This window comes from Furipterus horrens, unplaced genomic scaffold (assembly GCF_987537825.1).
Source record: "Furipterus horrens unplaced genomic scaffold, mFurHor1.1.pri manual_scaffold_3, whole genome shotgun sequence".
NCBI lineage: Eukaryota > Metazoa > Chordata > Mammalia > Chiroptera > Furipteridae > Furipterus > Furipterus horrens.
Genome location: NW_028327173.1, coordinates 136,202,401 through 136,217,616, shown reverse-complemented (window position 1 = coordinate 136,217,616; position 15,216 = coordinate 136,202,401). Strand labels below are relative to the sequence as shown.

The following is a 15,216-nucleotide window of genomic DNA, read 5'->3' as shown; positions in this document are numbered from 1 at the left end:
GCCTATTAAGATCTCATCCCCACCCTGACTAGTATAGCTCAATGGATTGGGTGGCATCCTGTGAGTCACTGGTTCGATTCTCAGTCAGGGCACACGCCTGGGTTGCTGGCCAGGTCCATCCTTGGGGTGCATGAGAGAGGCAGCCAATCGATCGATGTTTCTCTCCCTCTCTTTCTCCCTTCCCCTCTCTCTGGAAATAAGTAAATAAGATATTTTTAAGAAGATCTTGTCCTCTTTAAAAAAAAAATTTTTATTTTTAGACAGGGGGAAGGGGGAGAAAGAGAGGGAGAGAAATGTCAGTGTGTGGTTGCATCTTGCGCACCCTCACTGGGGACCTGGCCTGCAACCCAGACATGTGCCCTGACTGGGAATCGAACCAGCGACACTTTGCTTCACAGGCCAGCGCTCAATCCACTGAGCCACACCAACCAGGGTTTCCTCTGTTTTTTAAATGGATACTGTGATGTATATAATCATTGTAGTGTTTATATTCCATTAGATATATTTAAAAGACTGGCATAAAGAGCTTTAATTTTGAAATGTCAGTATATACAATACACTGGAAATTATGTCCTTCGCAACTATTTAAAATTACAATGAAAAACTTTTTGTCAACACTTCCGTTTCCAGCACAACTTTTTCCTTTTAGTACCGACAGTGTTTGCGCCAACATGGTGAACATTCCTAAAACCTGCCGGACTTTCTGTAAGAAGTGTGGCAAGCATCAACCCCACAAAGTAACACAGAATAAGAAAGGAAAGCGGCGTTATGACAGGAAGCAGAGTGGCTATGGTGGGCAGACTAAGCCGATTTTCCGAAAAAAGGCTAAAACTACAAAGAAGATTGTTCTGAGGCTTGAATGCGTTGACCCCAACTGCAGATCTAAGAGAATGCTGGCTATTAAGAGATGCAAGTACTTTGAACTGGGAAGAGATAAGAAGAGAAAGGGCCAAGTGATCCAGTTCTAAGCTTTATTTTTGGTTTATGTGACAATAAAATCTTGAAGATATGAAATAAAAAAAACTTTTTGTCAACTTAAGATGTTTGAGGGGTTCTGTAGGGTCCATGAGCAGATACTATGCCCAGTTATGGGCTTTAGGGGCTGAAAGGAACTTGACTGATTAATCCATTTTAATTAGTTTTCAGATGAGGGTACTGAGGACCAAAGGGGTTAGTGGTTTTCCAGAAGTCACACAGTTGGGCCCAGAGCCCAAGTATCCTTGCTTGCTCATTCCTTGCACTACTTTGTGGGTCTCCACTGTGCTTTGACATTCCACCACCAGTTTTGAGGGATGAGAAAGGAAGAGAAAAAGGAATGGCAAAACAGTTACTGAATAACAGGGATTTCACTTAGGTAAGTTGAGTTCTGCTTTGTGGCCCCAGCTGCAGTGGACAGATTGTGAGGCCAAGCCTTATGTGTGACTGAGACCCAGGGTAACAGGTTGGAGGGCACAACCCAAGGTTTCGATGACTGGGGATTTTCCTTCCCCACCACCTAGGAGTAAACCTAATCTTTGGGTCTCTGAGAGTCCAGTCTGGGCCACCACCATCTCATACAGTATGCCTTTTTCAGGACACTTGAATGTCATCTGTTGGCCATCATGATAAACATACCAAAGAAGTGTCCCCTTTAGATTGGATATCTTCTGTATTGTACAACCACCATGTTTTACACAGCAACCCTGGGGCCCAGTTAGCCCCTCAGAGGCCCTCAGACCAGACGAGCTGGGGTTGAGTCAAGTCCCTGGGATCGTAGTATCCTAGAGTGGATAGGTCTGATTGAACACAGTGCAATGCACAGCCATGTTGCTGCATGCTCAGTGGTGGGCTCTTGTGCCCAGACCTGAGGAGGGGGTCTGGACCACACTGATGATGAGGCAGACATATATTTTTAAAATAAATTCCAAGGTTTGGCTCCTCCTACCTGCCTGCAGTAGGACATGCTGAAATTCAACAGGTGAATAAATCCGTTTCACAAAACCTGCCTTCTGAGATATGATGACTCTTAGTTCCCATTCTTAAGACATAATGTTGCTTTAAAAGGTCAAACAGTAAAGAAATCTCAGGAGCCTCAAAAAAAATGTTTTTTCATTTCCCTGTGGATCAAATATAGTACAGCTGGGGTGGAGTGAGGGTGACTAGCTGACGAACAGAAACAGGCAGATCCAAGCAGGCTGTTCTTAGAGATAGCCCTGAACAGTAGCCCTGTGACATGAACTAGAACATGGCTAGAGCTGGGGACACAAACCTAGAGAGCCAAGGGGACACAGGGCTAATTGGAAAGGACACAGGCTGCAATCAAGACACACACCAAGACCGGGACCCTGCTGACGTGGCAGCCCTCTGCCCTTGCCCCTTACTGCCCCCCGCCCTTCTCCCCCGCCTGCCAGCTGCCAACAAGGCTCTGCCCTGTGTCTGCCACACCTGTCACTGCCTGTCCTTGCCCAGGGGGGCCCCATCAGCCCCTCCTCAGCTGCCCAGCAGAGCAAGCGGTTAGTGGGGAGGGGAGGGAACATGGAGCGGGGGCCGGTGGTGGGGGCAGGGCCGGGGGCCAGGGCCCGAATCCGGGCCCTGCTGGGCTGCCTGGTCAAGGTGCTGCTCTGGGTGGCCTCTGCCTTGCTGTACTTTGGAAGTGAACAGGCTGCCCGCCTCCTGGGCAGCCCCTGCTTACGGCGCCTGTACCACGCCTGGTTGGCAGCAGTGGTCATCTTTGGGCCCCTTCTGCAATTCCATGTCAACCCTCGGACTATCTTCGCCAGCCACGGCAACTTCTTCAACATGTGAGTCCATTCGAAGCCATGGGCGCCGGCTCCCTGCGTTCTGGGATCCTAGCTCCCTCCAGGCTTCTGTACCCCTGCCAGTCCAAAACCTAAAAATAGGCCAGGAGGCTGAGGAGAAGGTCAGAGGAGGGGGAGGGAGACAGCATTGTGGGGGTACAGAGGGAGTCCAGAGCAGGGCTGAAGAGGAAATATGGACCATAGAAGGCTGAATGGGCCTACAGATGGATGGGGGGTGAGGGGCTGGGAGGTAGAAGACACAGGAACTGGACAGCCTAGTGATGGGAATAAGACTGGGGACAGCAGTGATGGGAACACGGACTGGAGCAGGGAGATGGGGCCGAGGGGTCTCAATAGCCACCACTCTTCTCTGCCCACAGAAAGTTTGTGAATTCGGCATGGGGCTGGACATGCACCTTCCTGGGGGGCTTCGTGTTGCTGGTGGTGTTCCTGGCTACACGGAGCGTGGCTGTAACTGCGCGGCACCTGAGCCGGCTGGTGGTGGGGGCGGCTGTGTGGCGGGGGGCTGGCCGGGCCTTCCTGCTCATCGAGGACCTGACCGGCTCCTGCTTTGAGCCTCTGCCCCAGGGCCTGCTGCTCCATGAGCTGCCTGACCGCCGCAGCTGTCTGGCAGCCGGCCACCAGTGGCGGGGCTACACAGTCTCCTCCCACACCTTCCTGCTCACCTTCTGCTGCCTGCTTATGGCCGAGGAAGCGTCAGTGTTCGCCAAGTACCTGGCCCATGGGCTGCCCGCTGGCACGCCCCTGCGCCTCGTCTTTCTGCTAAACGTGCTGTTACTGGGCCTCTGGAACTTCTTGCTGCTCTGTACCGTCATCTATTTCCACCAGTATACTCACAAGGTGGTGGGCGCCGCGGTGGGCACCTTTGCCTGGTACCTCACCTACGGCAGCTGGTATCATCAGCCCTGGTCTCCAGGGAGCCCAGGCCATGGGCTCTTCCCTCGCCCACACTCCAGCCGCAAGCATAACTGAAAGAAATAAAGGCACATCAGGCCTGGCTCTGGCCCCTCTCATCATTTGGTTGGGGGACCTGGGAAGGGTGGGAAGGGTAAAAAGAGGCTGGTGGTCACTGAGTTTTATTGGAACCTAGCTACACTAATTCATTTAGGTATAGTTACTTACCTGCTACAATGGCAGAGTTAAGTACTGTAGTTGCTATACAGATGCTATATGGCCCAGAAAGCCAAAAATACTTCCTAGCAGGCCTTTTACAGAAAAGATTTGCCAACCCCTAGTCTAAATCACACTATCTTTCAAAAACAAACTGACTGATATCAGAGGTAAGTGCTATGAAAGTACTAAAACAAGTTGCTTTGTAAGCAAGAGACTTGGAGGGAGGTACTTTATAAAGGATGATGGAAAGAGTTCTCTCTTAAGAAGTGACATCTGACTTTCTCTTTTTTTCTCTCTCGTGCTGTAACAAAACTGTTAACATACATATGGTATTCACCTGAAAAAAAAAAAAAAGTGACACTTAGCTAAGAATGGATCGACAATGTGAGGCAGGGGAAGAGTGTGTCAGGAGAAGGGATTAGCCAAGGCAAATGCCTTGAGACAGGAATGAATGTGACACTCACAACAAATGAAAAGTCAGGTATTTGCAAGTGTAATGAAATGGGGAGGAGGCGGTATAACAGTGACGCTGATTGGGAACAGATGCCAGGCTGTCCAGGCAGGCCTTTGGATTTCAGGAGAGCCCCTTGGATTTCATTCTTAGGTCAACAGGAAACTGAGAAAGAGTTCTAAGCAAGGAAGAGCCAGATCCTGCTGCTGTGTGGATAGCGGCTTATACAGGAATGGAGTTGACTGCAAGGGTCAGGAGAGAGGTGGCTGGGGTCTGGGTTGTCTTGAGACCTGGGTTGGCGTGGGGCCAGCATCTGAACATCACTGGGTGGGCCAGAGGATGCCCGGGGGCGGGGGACCCAGGGGCCCAGCAGTCAGGGCTAGTGAAGGGAGGCCAGGTTTGTTCCACAGCGGAGGAAAGATGGAAGAGCACCAGAGAAGGCGTGTCGCTGTCCCAGACCCAGCTGGTGAAGAAGAGAGCCAGTGCGGAGTCAGGATGCACAGACAGGGGGCGGGAGTCCAGAGGCGGACACTGGCCGGCTAGGAGTACGGGCCCGGTGAAGCGGAGTGACGAGAATGGGAACCTAGGGGAGGGCAGGAGTGGAAAGAAGGAAGGAGGAAGGAGGAGGCGGAGCGTCGAGAGCAGGGAGGCGGGGCGCAGAGGCGGGCGGAGGACCGCAGTGGAAAAGCTCCTGTCTGGCTCTAGGGGGAGCCCCGCCGGGGCCGCCTCCCTCTGCCCCACCCCCACTCCCGCCCGCCCTTCTTCAAGCCTGTCCCCGCCTCCTCCTGCCTCCACTCTCCGCTGCGCCTGGAAGCCGGGCGGGTTGCGCGGGCTGCTTTCGCTTTCCCTTCTCCGTGCCCAGTCTTCGCTCTTCGTGCGGCGCTAGGGCCCCCGCCCCGGCCATGGCCATGCTCAGGGTCCAGCCTGAAGCCCAAGCCAAGGTGAGCGCTGAGGGTCCGAAGAAGGGCCCATTAGGGAGGCGTGGCGCCGAAAAGCTGAGGACATAGGTGATCCGCCCCCCAGCTCCCTCGACACTTGTCGAGGTCAGTGGTCCAGCCGGAGTGAGCCTCCATGCCGGGAGTCCCGGAGCCCCGGGAAGACCAGCGGGGTTCGCCGCCGGGAGAGAGAGGAGGCGGCCGAGGTTCAGCGGGGTGAGGCGAAGCGGAGAGCTAGCGTGGAGGGGAAATCCGCTGGCCTGGCGCCGGGCCCACACACAGACAGGGTGCGGGACCTGCCTTGCCACCTCAATGCCTTTCCCTCGGGGAGGGCCCCGGGGCCCACTCCGCAGGGCACTCTGTCCCTGCCCCAGTCGCAGAAGGCTCTTACACCTCTCCTTAGTCATCCCAGGAGACCCGAGGGATCCGTTCTCACCTGAACCATTCGCCTTTCACAGCCAGAAATGTTCTCTTCTCCAAAATCCAGTCCCACAGGGATCCCCTCCACCCTTCCCCAGGCCAGGCCCTACACCTGGCTTTCTGGCCTCCCTAAGGGACTGGCCATAAAACCAGGTGTCTGAGGGACTGCCTGTGTCCCACAGGTGGATGTTTTCCGTGAAGACCTGTGTACCAAGGTAAGACCCACCTCATCAGCCCCCATCCCTACTGCTCAACCCAGCCCTGTCTCCTGCTGGGCAGCGTCAGCCTTGCTTCACTGAAGCCTAGGAAGGGCATTTGATTCTGACACCCATCTTCCCCAACCCCGCCTCACTCACAGACGGAGAACCTGCTTAGGAGCTATTTCCCCAAGAAGATTTCTGAGTTGGATGCATTTTTAAAGGTATTGGGGCTGGGCAGGGAGCTAGAGGGTAGAGGCCAAGGGGCAGAGTCTGGGGGCCATGAGAGTGAGGAGGTGAGAGGCATGACCTTGCCTTCAGCCCTCCTCCTACACTGTGCCAGGAGCCAGCTCTCAATGAAGCCAGCCTGAGCAATCTGAAAGCCCCACTGGACATCCCAGTGCCTGATCCAGTAAAGGAGAAAGAGAAGGAGGAGCGGAAGAAACAGCAGGAGGCAAGCCAGGAAGAGCTGGGAGGAGGGACCCAACCGAGGGAAATGTGGCCTTAGACCTGACTCCCACGAGCCCTTCTTTCCCTGCAGAAGGAAGACAAGGATGAAAAAAAGAAAGAAGATGAAGACAAAGGTACCACTCTGGTGGGAAGGGACTTGCATCTCATCTCCCAGGAGCTCTTCTTGAAGGATTCCTCTTCCCGACCCCTCACTCAGTCCCAGCCATGTGATTGACCTAGTGCCATTCTCTAGGTCCTCCCTGTGGCCCAGTGAACTGCAATGAGAAGATCGTGATCCTTCTGCAGCGCTTAAAGCCTGAGATCAAGGATGTCATTGAGCAGCTTAACCTGGTGAGCCCTCCCACTTCAATTCCACCCCCAAGCTTTAGGTCTAACCCTTTGTCTTCCTTGGTCCCTGCCATTTAGGCATGGCACCTGCCAGGTATTAGCAGAAGAGGGCACAGCAAATGAAGCCAGAAGTTTAGGCCCTGGGCCTTAGGATGGACCTGGAATACTACTACCCAAAGTGGGCAGGAAGCAAGGACAGGAACTTGGGAACTGGGTTGAAGACTGATGTGCCTTTGATGTCATTCCCTCCTCCCAGGTTACCACCTGGTTGCAGCTGCAGATACCTCGGATTGAGGATGGAAACAACTTTGGAGTGGCTGTCCAGGTCAGAGTGCTGCCTCACTCCCCCACTCTTCTTATCTCTCTGGTCCATGTTGTTTTCCACTTTCCCCCTTGCTTTCTTTCCCCAGGAGAAGGTGTTTGAGCTGATGACTGCCCTTCACACCAAGCTGGAAGGATTCCACAGTCAAATCTCCAAGTGAGTGTCTGCCCAACTGTACCCGCATGCACACTCTGCCTTGGCTTGGACAGAGGCCTGGGCTTTTTCCTTCTCCCACTCCATACCCCTCTATTTCCCGCAGGTATTTCTCTGAGCGAGGTGATGCTGTGGCCAAAGCAGCCAAGCAGCCCCATGTGGTAGGTGAGACCCAGGTGAAGGTGCATGGGGATGAGGAGGGATGAACACATTTGAAGTCAGCCCTGACCCAGGTCTTCCACAGGGTGATTATCGGCAGCTGGTGCATGAACTGGATGAGGCAGAGTACCGGGACATCCGGTTGATGGTCATGGAGATCCGAAATGCTTATGTGAGAAGGAAAAGATGGGGCAAGGGTGGGCAGAAACTTTTCCGGGCCACCGTCCCCTGACCCTGCAAGCTGGGTGTTAAGGGTAACAAAGCTCAGTCTCTACAATGGGACACAGAGCTACTGGGGGCTTATGGCTGATCCCCACTCCTCCTTGGCCTTGTAGGCTGTGTTATATGACATCATCCTGAAGAACTTTGAGAAGCTCAAGAAACCCAGGGGAGAAACAAAGGGAATGATCTATTGAGAACTTCCTTTTACACTGTGTGGGTCTAATAGAGAACTCCTGTCTTTGACAGGGAACTCCAGATTTTGTCCCACCTTCAGCCTTTTGAGGTTTTGCCCTCACTTTGCCTCTCAGGCACAATAAATATAGTCTTTAACGGTATCCATCAGCTCAAGTCTCTTTATTGGATCCTGACCCTCCTACTCCGGCCCTGGCTCAGGCATTTCCATTGGTGGGACCAACCCACTGTGTGATTTGGGTGTTGAGCTGCTGGTTGGTCCAGTCCTGCCGGATGTCATCAAGATGGCAGTCAAAGTCCACAAGGTGCTGGTGGGCTCGGCTCTTTAGCAGTGCTCCCACCATCTGCCGTGACTCTTCCCAGTTCCTCCACATCACTCTGAAATAATGACCCCCATGGAGATCAAACTCAACTGGCATGGGGCCAGACACATAACAGAAGTTAGGTCTAGAGAATGACCCTTGGGGCAGGACCAAGGACAGAGGCCCAGGTGCTGTGGGTTTCCAAGAAGAGGTAGAGGGAATGGGGCACTCACAAATTCTTGTCCTTGGGGACCCAGCGGAGACCATGGTTCTCCAGAACGATGACCGGAGGCACATGAGGCTGAGACACCAGTTTTTGATTATCCAACTGTGTGGACAAGGAATGGCAGGTAAGGGCTTCAAGGATCCCTCTTCCTATTTTCTTTCCACACCCCTCTTCCAAACCCAACGCTCACCATAATAAGTACTGCATCAGGGAAGAACTCTGTAATCCGTCCAGCAATTCTCAAGGCAAGGGGCCCAGGGCTGTATAGAGGGAAGATCAGAGGAGTGAGGAGCCAACTGGAGAGACCTCATCCATCTGAGCTGTGTCTCCCAGGTCTCCCAGACATGGGTGCAGGGATTGCCTTTCCCTGTAGCTAAGCTGGGGGGTCCGGTCTGCTTGATGCTTCAGGCACGCCTGCTTGATGCTTGAATGCTGTGGGAAACAGGTGCTCAGACACTGCTAGTGAGAGTGAAAATGAAAGGTGGTCTTCTTGGGTAATTTGGCATAACCATCCAAATTTAAACTGTATACTACATATATGCTGACCCAGAAATTCTACTGTAGCCCTGCTGGTGTGGCTCAGTGGATTGAGCCCCAGTCTTCGGGCTGAGGGGTCACTGGTTCAATTCCTGGGTGGGACACATGCCTGGGTTGCAGGCCAGGTCCCTGGTTGGGGGCATCTGAGAGGCAACCTATTGATATATCCCTCACACATCTTCACACATTGAAGTTTCTTTCCTCTTAAAAAAAAACAAGTTACTGTAATAATAGGGCAACCAAGTTACTGTAATAATAGGGCAGTCTATAATAAAAAATTGAAGGCCACCGCAATGTTCAATTTAGGCATTAAGTAAATTATGGTACATCCTTATTCATATTACATAGCTTTAGGGTAAGGTAGATCTTGGTGTAGAGATGGAAAAATGGTAGATACTTTTTAAGTAAGGGAAAAGCAAATTTCAAAACAGTATGTATACTTTGATCTGGATACATGATTAATATATAAGTAGATATGTTTTTCTACTTATAGAAAATAAATTTTATAGGTTTTTTTTTTAGTTGCTGATGGGGGTGGGGAACACCTCGGTTAAAACAAGCGTCGGCCTTTTCTCATTCATACACAGTTGTCCTCCCCACCCCTACCACAGCTCCTCCAGAGCGTCTTTATATTTCTTTATATTTCCTTACTCCAGTCCAGTACCCAGCCTCATGCCTGGTGTACCGCCCCTGCTTTCTAAGCGTCTGATTAAGGAAAGATGGAAGGAATGACCAAGAAGGGTTCTCTTGATCCCACCCCCACCCTCATAACCCTTAGCATTCTGCCTCTCTCTAGCTACCCCACTTACCTCTGGTCATCGAGAGCTGCATTGGCATGGTAGTACCCAGCCACTACCAGACCGGCCTGCGTGCCCCACACATCCACCTGCCGTGGGAAAGGGGCCATCAGTAACTAACTCGAGCCGCCCGCCCTGTGGGTATACACTGCTGCTAAGAGGCCAGAGATGGGCTTGGGCTAGGGGTGTTAGGGGATTTCCCGGTGGTTGGTGGGCGTACAGCAGCGGCACCTGGTTGAGGGCGACCTCCAGCATGACGGACAGGGCCAGGTGGCTGTGGAACAGTGGCACACAGTCGGTGAGACACAGGCATTCTCCCGATTGCGGCGCCGGCGCCAACAACAGCCCGTTGACCGCGGCGTGAGGATACCGGGCGGCGTGCAGGCACATCTTCACGTAGGCCCGGGCCGAGATCTCCACCTCCCCCATGGCGAGCCCGGCCCCAGCTCGGGTCTGCAAAGCTTCTTCCAGTGCCCTGGTGACTTCCCTGGCCCTTCCCGTGTCCCCCTTACTTAGGTTTGGTGGTCTGACTTGGCCTGAAAGCGCCTAGCCCCAGCCTGGCCCAGAAAGCCAGCGGTCGCAACTGCAAGCTGTGGCACCAAGCTCCGCCTCCGCCCGCCCCCAGGGGGCGGCCTCACATTCGCGCCAGTCTCGGGGACCAAGAACTACCTGGTCCCGCCGACCCGCTTCTAGAGTACTGCCCACATGGTGCCGCTTGATAGGCTTAAAGGTTCTCATTTTGTCCAATCAGTGGCCTCGCCTAAATCTTGCCACACCTTTATCTCCAGCGGACTGGAAAGCACCCACAACTGTAAAGCAAAGAGACACAGATTGGCTAGGTTACCCGACTTAGCTCGCGGCTGCGGGATGGCTTCTGTAAACCTGTGCCGCCGCCCTCCAAAGGCCCCACAGAGCCAGCGGGGTAGAGCCTGCACCCCTCGTCGGGTGCCCCGGAGCAATAGATCTTCGAATTTGGGCACGTAGCGAACTACCTTGCTCCTACCATCGAATGAGTAGATTTGTACTCTTGGCAGACACTTCCACTTAATGAGCCATGGTACCTTCTCAACTACAGGTTATCTGGCCCTTAGTTTCCTTGATGTAATAACTGCAGACATAAAGACAGTGATTAGCTGAAGGAGGGTAAAAAAAAAAAAAAAAGACAAAAAATATACAGACCCTTGCGTACCATAATGTACTCTGTCGTTATTTCCTTCATCATAATGCCTCGGGATTGTTTTTTTAACCTCCCAGCCCTTGAGGAGTCCAACCATTTACCCATACTTCTTCCAGTGAAACCATTCTGGCTTGCTCTGGGCTGAAGTGATGAAAGGCTTTTCCTTTCTTCATTCCCTGATTTCAGTCACAGAGCTTTCCCCTTGTCTATCTAAAGCCTGATTCTTCCTATAAGGGGTCTGCCCAAATGCCACCTCTTCCAGGAAGCACTCATGAGACCCCAAGATGGGAATAACTTTGTGAAGATCCCCAATACAGGTTATCTTCACAGCTGTCACGGCATGTTAACAGTTTCCACCTGTTCTTTAGGATGACTCCTTAGGAACAGGATGGGCATCTAATTCATCTATGTCTAGTTTGAACCCCTTCCCTCTCACAGCACCACATTCACATTCAGTGTCTGGACAAATGTGGCACTCAGTAAATGCTGTTTTTGTGGGTTTTTTTTTTTAATAAAGATTTTATTCATTTTTATAGAGGGGAAGGGAGTGAGAAAGAGAGGGAGAGAAACATTGATGTGTGAGAGACATAACCATCAGTTGCCTCCCACATGCCCCCAACCAGGGACCTGGTCTGCAACCCAGGCATGTGCCCCCACTGGGAATTGAACTGGCACCCCACAGGTCACAGGCCAGCACTCAATCCACTGAGCCACACCAGCCAGGGCAGTAAATGCTTTTTTAAATGAATGACACACACCAGAGGTAACCCACACAAAGTATTGGTAATTTATTTATTTTCTAGCCTTGGGCTTAGTACATAGATGGCTTCTCTTCACCCTTTGGGTTGACAATTTTCTCCAGGTTACTGCTGATGATATGATAAAGCTCAGCCTAGAAGGCCAGGACAGCAATCAGGTTCTTGGCCTTTCCTCTGCCCTCCCTCATCCAACTCCCTTAGGGGCTTACTCCACACTCACATAGAAGGCCCTCAGGTCCAGCACCATGGCCCTGAGTTCCCCATAGGCTGCCTCATCTCTTTCGTGCACCAGGGCCCGGTAATCCATCTGGGATGTGGAAGGCAAAGCTGAGTTAGTCCCATGGGAGGTTGGGACATAGTCTGGTTTCCTCATACAGGGAATAGGTAATTTGAGGATGAGCTCTTTTCAGCACCAAGAAAGGGGATTCCCATAGGTCCAAACAAAGAAAAAAAAGGGGAGGGGGACAAGGGTTTTCCTAGGCAATGATTTTGGCTTAATATTCCTCACATTGGGAAGGTCATAAACAAGACAAAGAGGACCTCTATCCCCCTTTCCTCACCCCACCCCCAGCCAGCCTCAGCTTAAAGGCTGGTGGGCCATCCACTTACTACATGGGTCTCCTTAGAGGCCTTGGCCACAGCATCCCCACGTTCTGAAAAGTACCTGCCAGAAGCACAGGAATGGGTGTTCAGAGAGATATATTCTCTCAAGACTCTTCCCAAAGCCCCCCATCATCCTGATTCGACTGCCCAGTTTTGGGAGTTCCAAAAATGTTCCCATAGCACTCCCGTGCTGTCCTTTCAGCTGCCCTCACTTGGAAATGGTTGTCTGGAAAGCTTCTACTTTGGTCTTGACCGCATTCACCCTCTCCAACACCTTCTCCTGTGATGACAAAAGAGATGGGAGGCAAAGAAAACACTTTATCTCCTCCCTTTTTCACCCACCTTCTCCCTCCTCCTCTCAGTTACGTCTAGCTTCTAATCCTCACTCCCCAAGCCACTCTTAATGTCCTCACACACCCTTTTCTTACCTGGATTGCCACTCCAAAGTCATTTCCATCCTCAATCTTGGGGATTAAGTGCTGGATCCATGCGATCACCTATATGAAGAGGTATTATGTAGGAATCATTCAACAGACTTACTAGGTTCTTCCTATTTCTGCTATTTCCTAATAATGGCTATATTTAATTGAGCATTTATTATGTGCCAAGCATTATGCTATATATTATACATTTCATTTAGTCTTTGAAGTTATATATTCTTATTATATTCTCTTAACAGATGAAAAAACTGAGTCATAGAATATCTAAGTGACTTATTTATGGTAACCAGCTAGGGAAGTAATAGAGTCATGATTTGAATGCAGGCAGTCTTCCTCTAGGGCCCAAACTCTTAAACGAACTTACTATATTATAGCACCTGCACTGTGTACAGCACAGGGTTCTGAGGTTATGAAGATGGATATAGCACAGTCTCTGACTTTAGATACCACTGTGATATCATAGGTTTAGCAGAACAAAAGGTGTCTAAATTTACATCACAGATGGAAGTTTCCTATTTCAGGAATAGGTTCCTGAATGAAGGACTTGCATTTCTGAAGGACACCAGGGCGTGGCCTGCTTCTCTTTCCATTTCTCTCAGTTCCAAAGCTTACCAGAATACATTTTTCTTTAAGAGCCCAGACTTCTGGCTTAACCAGGGCAAGCAGGGCCAGAAGCTTTTCATTCCCAGGGAGAAAACCACACTTAGGGACTGTGAAAAAAAAAAGGGGGGATTTAGACCTCTTCTCATCCAGCAGTCACTGTGCCATTTCCCTTTCCTTAGTCACCCCTTCCTCTCTTACCTTCTTTCTTCTCCTGCTTATCTGTTTCCATCTAAAGTAGAATGGGGGAAAACAGCTTCAGAAAAGTCATGGAAGTTGGAGGACCATCATCTGCATTGAGTTTATAGTCTACGCCTTACACCCTGAATGCCTCACCTCATCATCCTTGGGTGGGGGGTCTGGAATAGGGATGTCCAATGGGGCTCGGAGAGAGGTCAGGTTGGTCACGTTGAGGGAGTCCTCCTGCACAGAGCTTACTGTCAGGGGCTGCCCAACCTTTACCCCACACATCCCACCTGCCCTCTGCCTCCCAACCTAGGCTCAGGCCTCACACCATCCTAAAGTTCCTAGTCCATCACTCACAACTGTACTGCTGGGCCCAGCTGTTAGCTACAGAGAGTGGGTGGAGAGAATGGAGGCCATGGGATGTAGCAAGAGGGGTTCACACTACTCACTTGCAAGAGCTGATTCAGGTGTATGATTTTCTGTGGCAAGAATCTGTAGAGGAATTCCTCAGCCTGTGGGTTACATTGCATGGGAGGGGAAATCACAGAAGACACTCAATGTGATGTCTGAGAAGTGGGACTGGAAGGGCCCTTGAAAATTATTGAACCCAAGACCTACAAATGAGGAAACTGAAGCCCTGAAAAGTGAAGAGACTTGCCCAAGCTGGGAAGTGGCAAAAACCATGGTTAGGACTGTGGTATTCCCACTTCAGGGCCATAGTATTTCCCTCCACACCAAAATGGGGGAGAGAAGTGGCAGAAGTGGGGAGAGTATTAACAGGGGTTGAATTAAAGGTAAAGATCAATAATTAGGAGCTTATCTCGGGTTAAGGGTTGATAAGGGAAGTAGGGTCCAGGTTTAGGATGGGCTTGGGGGTCACTCTGAGAGATTGTGACTCTCAGGCATTGGTCTAAGATTCTGGGTCAAATCAGTTGAATCCAGAAGACTTACCTCCTGGAAAAGATTTTGCCTGAAGACATCCACCTACACAGAGAGCAGTGCCCGGATGTTGTTTAAGGGTCTCAGTTGTCAACAGCAAGATCCCACCCCCAATGGAATGCCCTCCAACTTGGCTCGGGCCCTTGCCACCACAAGCCAGATTTCTCTGGAAGCCCATGCTCAATGCAGAGACTGGCCAGAGAGCAGGAATCTGGGAATCCCTGGGCAGAAGTGAAATCACTGAAGAGAGACGCTGGGGTAGTTCTCCGGCATGGCCTTAATCCCCTGGAGCCCAGCTTGGCCTCTACTAGGAGGGCTCCCCGGCCCCCTCTTTGCCTCCCAGCCCCTCGTTACCTGTTTGCGGGCTTCTCCGCTCGGGCGCAACCCACAAGGCTTGGCCATGCTGCTTCAGTTTGCTAGATCTCGGGTCTCCCGGCTCTCCTCCTGGGCTTTCGCTTTCACTCCCCACACCCAGGCCCGCCCCCCTCAACCCCGCCCCCTTCCCTCTTTTTTCCCCTCCCCCCGGCAGGCCGCAAACCATAGGGAGCCCCTCAGCCATACTCTGCTAGTTGTGACTAGGAGAGACGGCGCTGACTTGGTTACAAGGCCAGGGTCTGTCCGAGGGAGGGGCCAGGGCGAGTGGGACCACAGAGACTGAACTCTCGAGAAGGGGCGGGGCTTACAGGAAGTCCAGCGTTGGGGTGACAGAGGTGGGAGAGTGAGTAGGTAATCAGTATTGGGGCTCCCCCTAAAAAGCGCCACTGTGAGGAGAGGCAGGAGAGGGATCGATCAAAGCGTTGGGAGTAGTAGGAGGGAGAGCCTGGGGCTGAGAAGGGCTAGCAGGCTAGGAAAGGGAGTAGGCGCAGGGGCTCCCTGACTTTAAGACTGACT

General features: G+C 51.7%; 5 protein-coding genes across 6 annotated transcripts; 3 read left to right on the top strand and 2 right to left on the bottom strand.

Moving 5' to 3' along the window:
• The first annotated feature begins 268 nt into the window (after positions 1-268).
• Positions 269-998, top strand: LOC150016033 (large ribosomal subunit protein eL42-like). The gene has a single exon (XM_090271882.1). The coding sequence runs from the start codon at positions 540-542 to the stop codon at positions 966-968; it is 429 nt and encodes a 142-aa protein (XP_090128008.1). The 5' UTR covers positions 269-539; the 3' UTR covers positions 969-998.
• A 1,200-nt stretch (positions 999-2,198) lies between these two features.
• FITM1 (fat storage inducing transmembrane protein 1) lies at positions 2,199-3,795 on the top strand. Its single transcript, XM_090271881.1, has 2 exons — positions 2,199-2,780; positions 3,158-3,795. Exons 1-2 carry the CDS (start codon positions 2,515-2,517, stop codon positions 3,768-3,770), a joined length of 879 nt encoding a protein of 292 aa, XP_090128007.1. The 5' UTR covers positions 2,199-2,514; the 3' UTR covers positions 3,771-3,795.
• Positions 3,796-5,136: 1,341 nt separating this feature from the next.
• Positions 5,137-7,903, top strand: PSME1 (proteasome activator subunit 1). The gene is made up of 11 exons (XM_090270236.1): positions 5,137-5,303; positions 5,900-5,932; positions 6,076-6,138; positions 6,258-6,368; positions 6,456-6,498; positions 6,618-6,715; positions 6,969-7,037; positions 7,123-7,190; positions 7,294-7,348; positions 7,432-7,518; positions 7,682-7,903. Exons 1-11 carry the CDS (start codon positions 5,265-5,267, stop codon positions 7,760-7,762), a joined length of 747 nt encoding a protein of 248 aa, XP_090126362.1. The 5' UTR covers positions 5,137-5,264; the 3' UTR covers positions 7,763-7,903.
• EMC9 (ER membrane protein complex subunit 9) lies at positions 7,894-10,298 on the bottom strand. Its single transcript, XM_090270237.1, has 5 exons — positions 9,854-10,298; positions 9,635-9,711; positions 8,479-8,548; positions 8,296-8,390; positions 7,894-8,138 (listed from the first exon to the last, which is right to left on the bottom strand). The coding sequence occupies exons 1-5, from the start codon at positions 10,049-10,051 to the stop codon at positions 7,958-7,960; spliced, it is 621 nt and encodes a 206-aa protein (XP_090126363.1). The 5' UTR covers positions 10,052-10,298; the 3' UTR covers positions 7,894-7,957.
• Positions 10,299-11,563: 1,265 nt separating this feature from the next.
• On the bottom strand, positions 11,564-14,799 carry PSME2 (proteasome activator subunit 2). 2 transcript variants are annotated; one of them, XM_090271878.1, is made up of 11 exons: positions 14,680-14,799; positions 14,338-14,370; positions 13,836-13,898; positions 13,537-13,623; positions 13,402-13,432; positions 13,213-13,310; positions 12,589-12,657; positions 12,373-12,440; positions 12,167-12,221; positions 11,778-11,864; positions 11,564-11,691 (listed from the first exon to the last, which is right to left on the bottom strand). In XM_090271878.1, exons 1-11 carry the CDS (start codon positions 14,725-14,727, stop codon positions 11,611-11,613), a joined length of 720 nt encoding a protein of 239 aa, XP_090128004.1. In that variant the 5' UTR covers positions 14,728-14,799; the 3' UTR covers positions 11,564-11,610. The 2 variants fall into 2 exon arrangements, with proteins under 2 accessions (XP_090128004.1, XP_090128006.1); XM_090271880.1 differs by lacking the exon at positions 13,836-13,898.
• Positions 14,800-15,216: the final 417 nt, after the last annotated feature.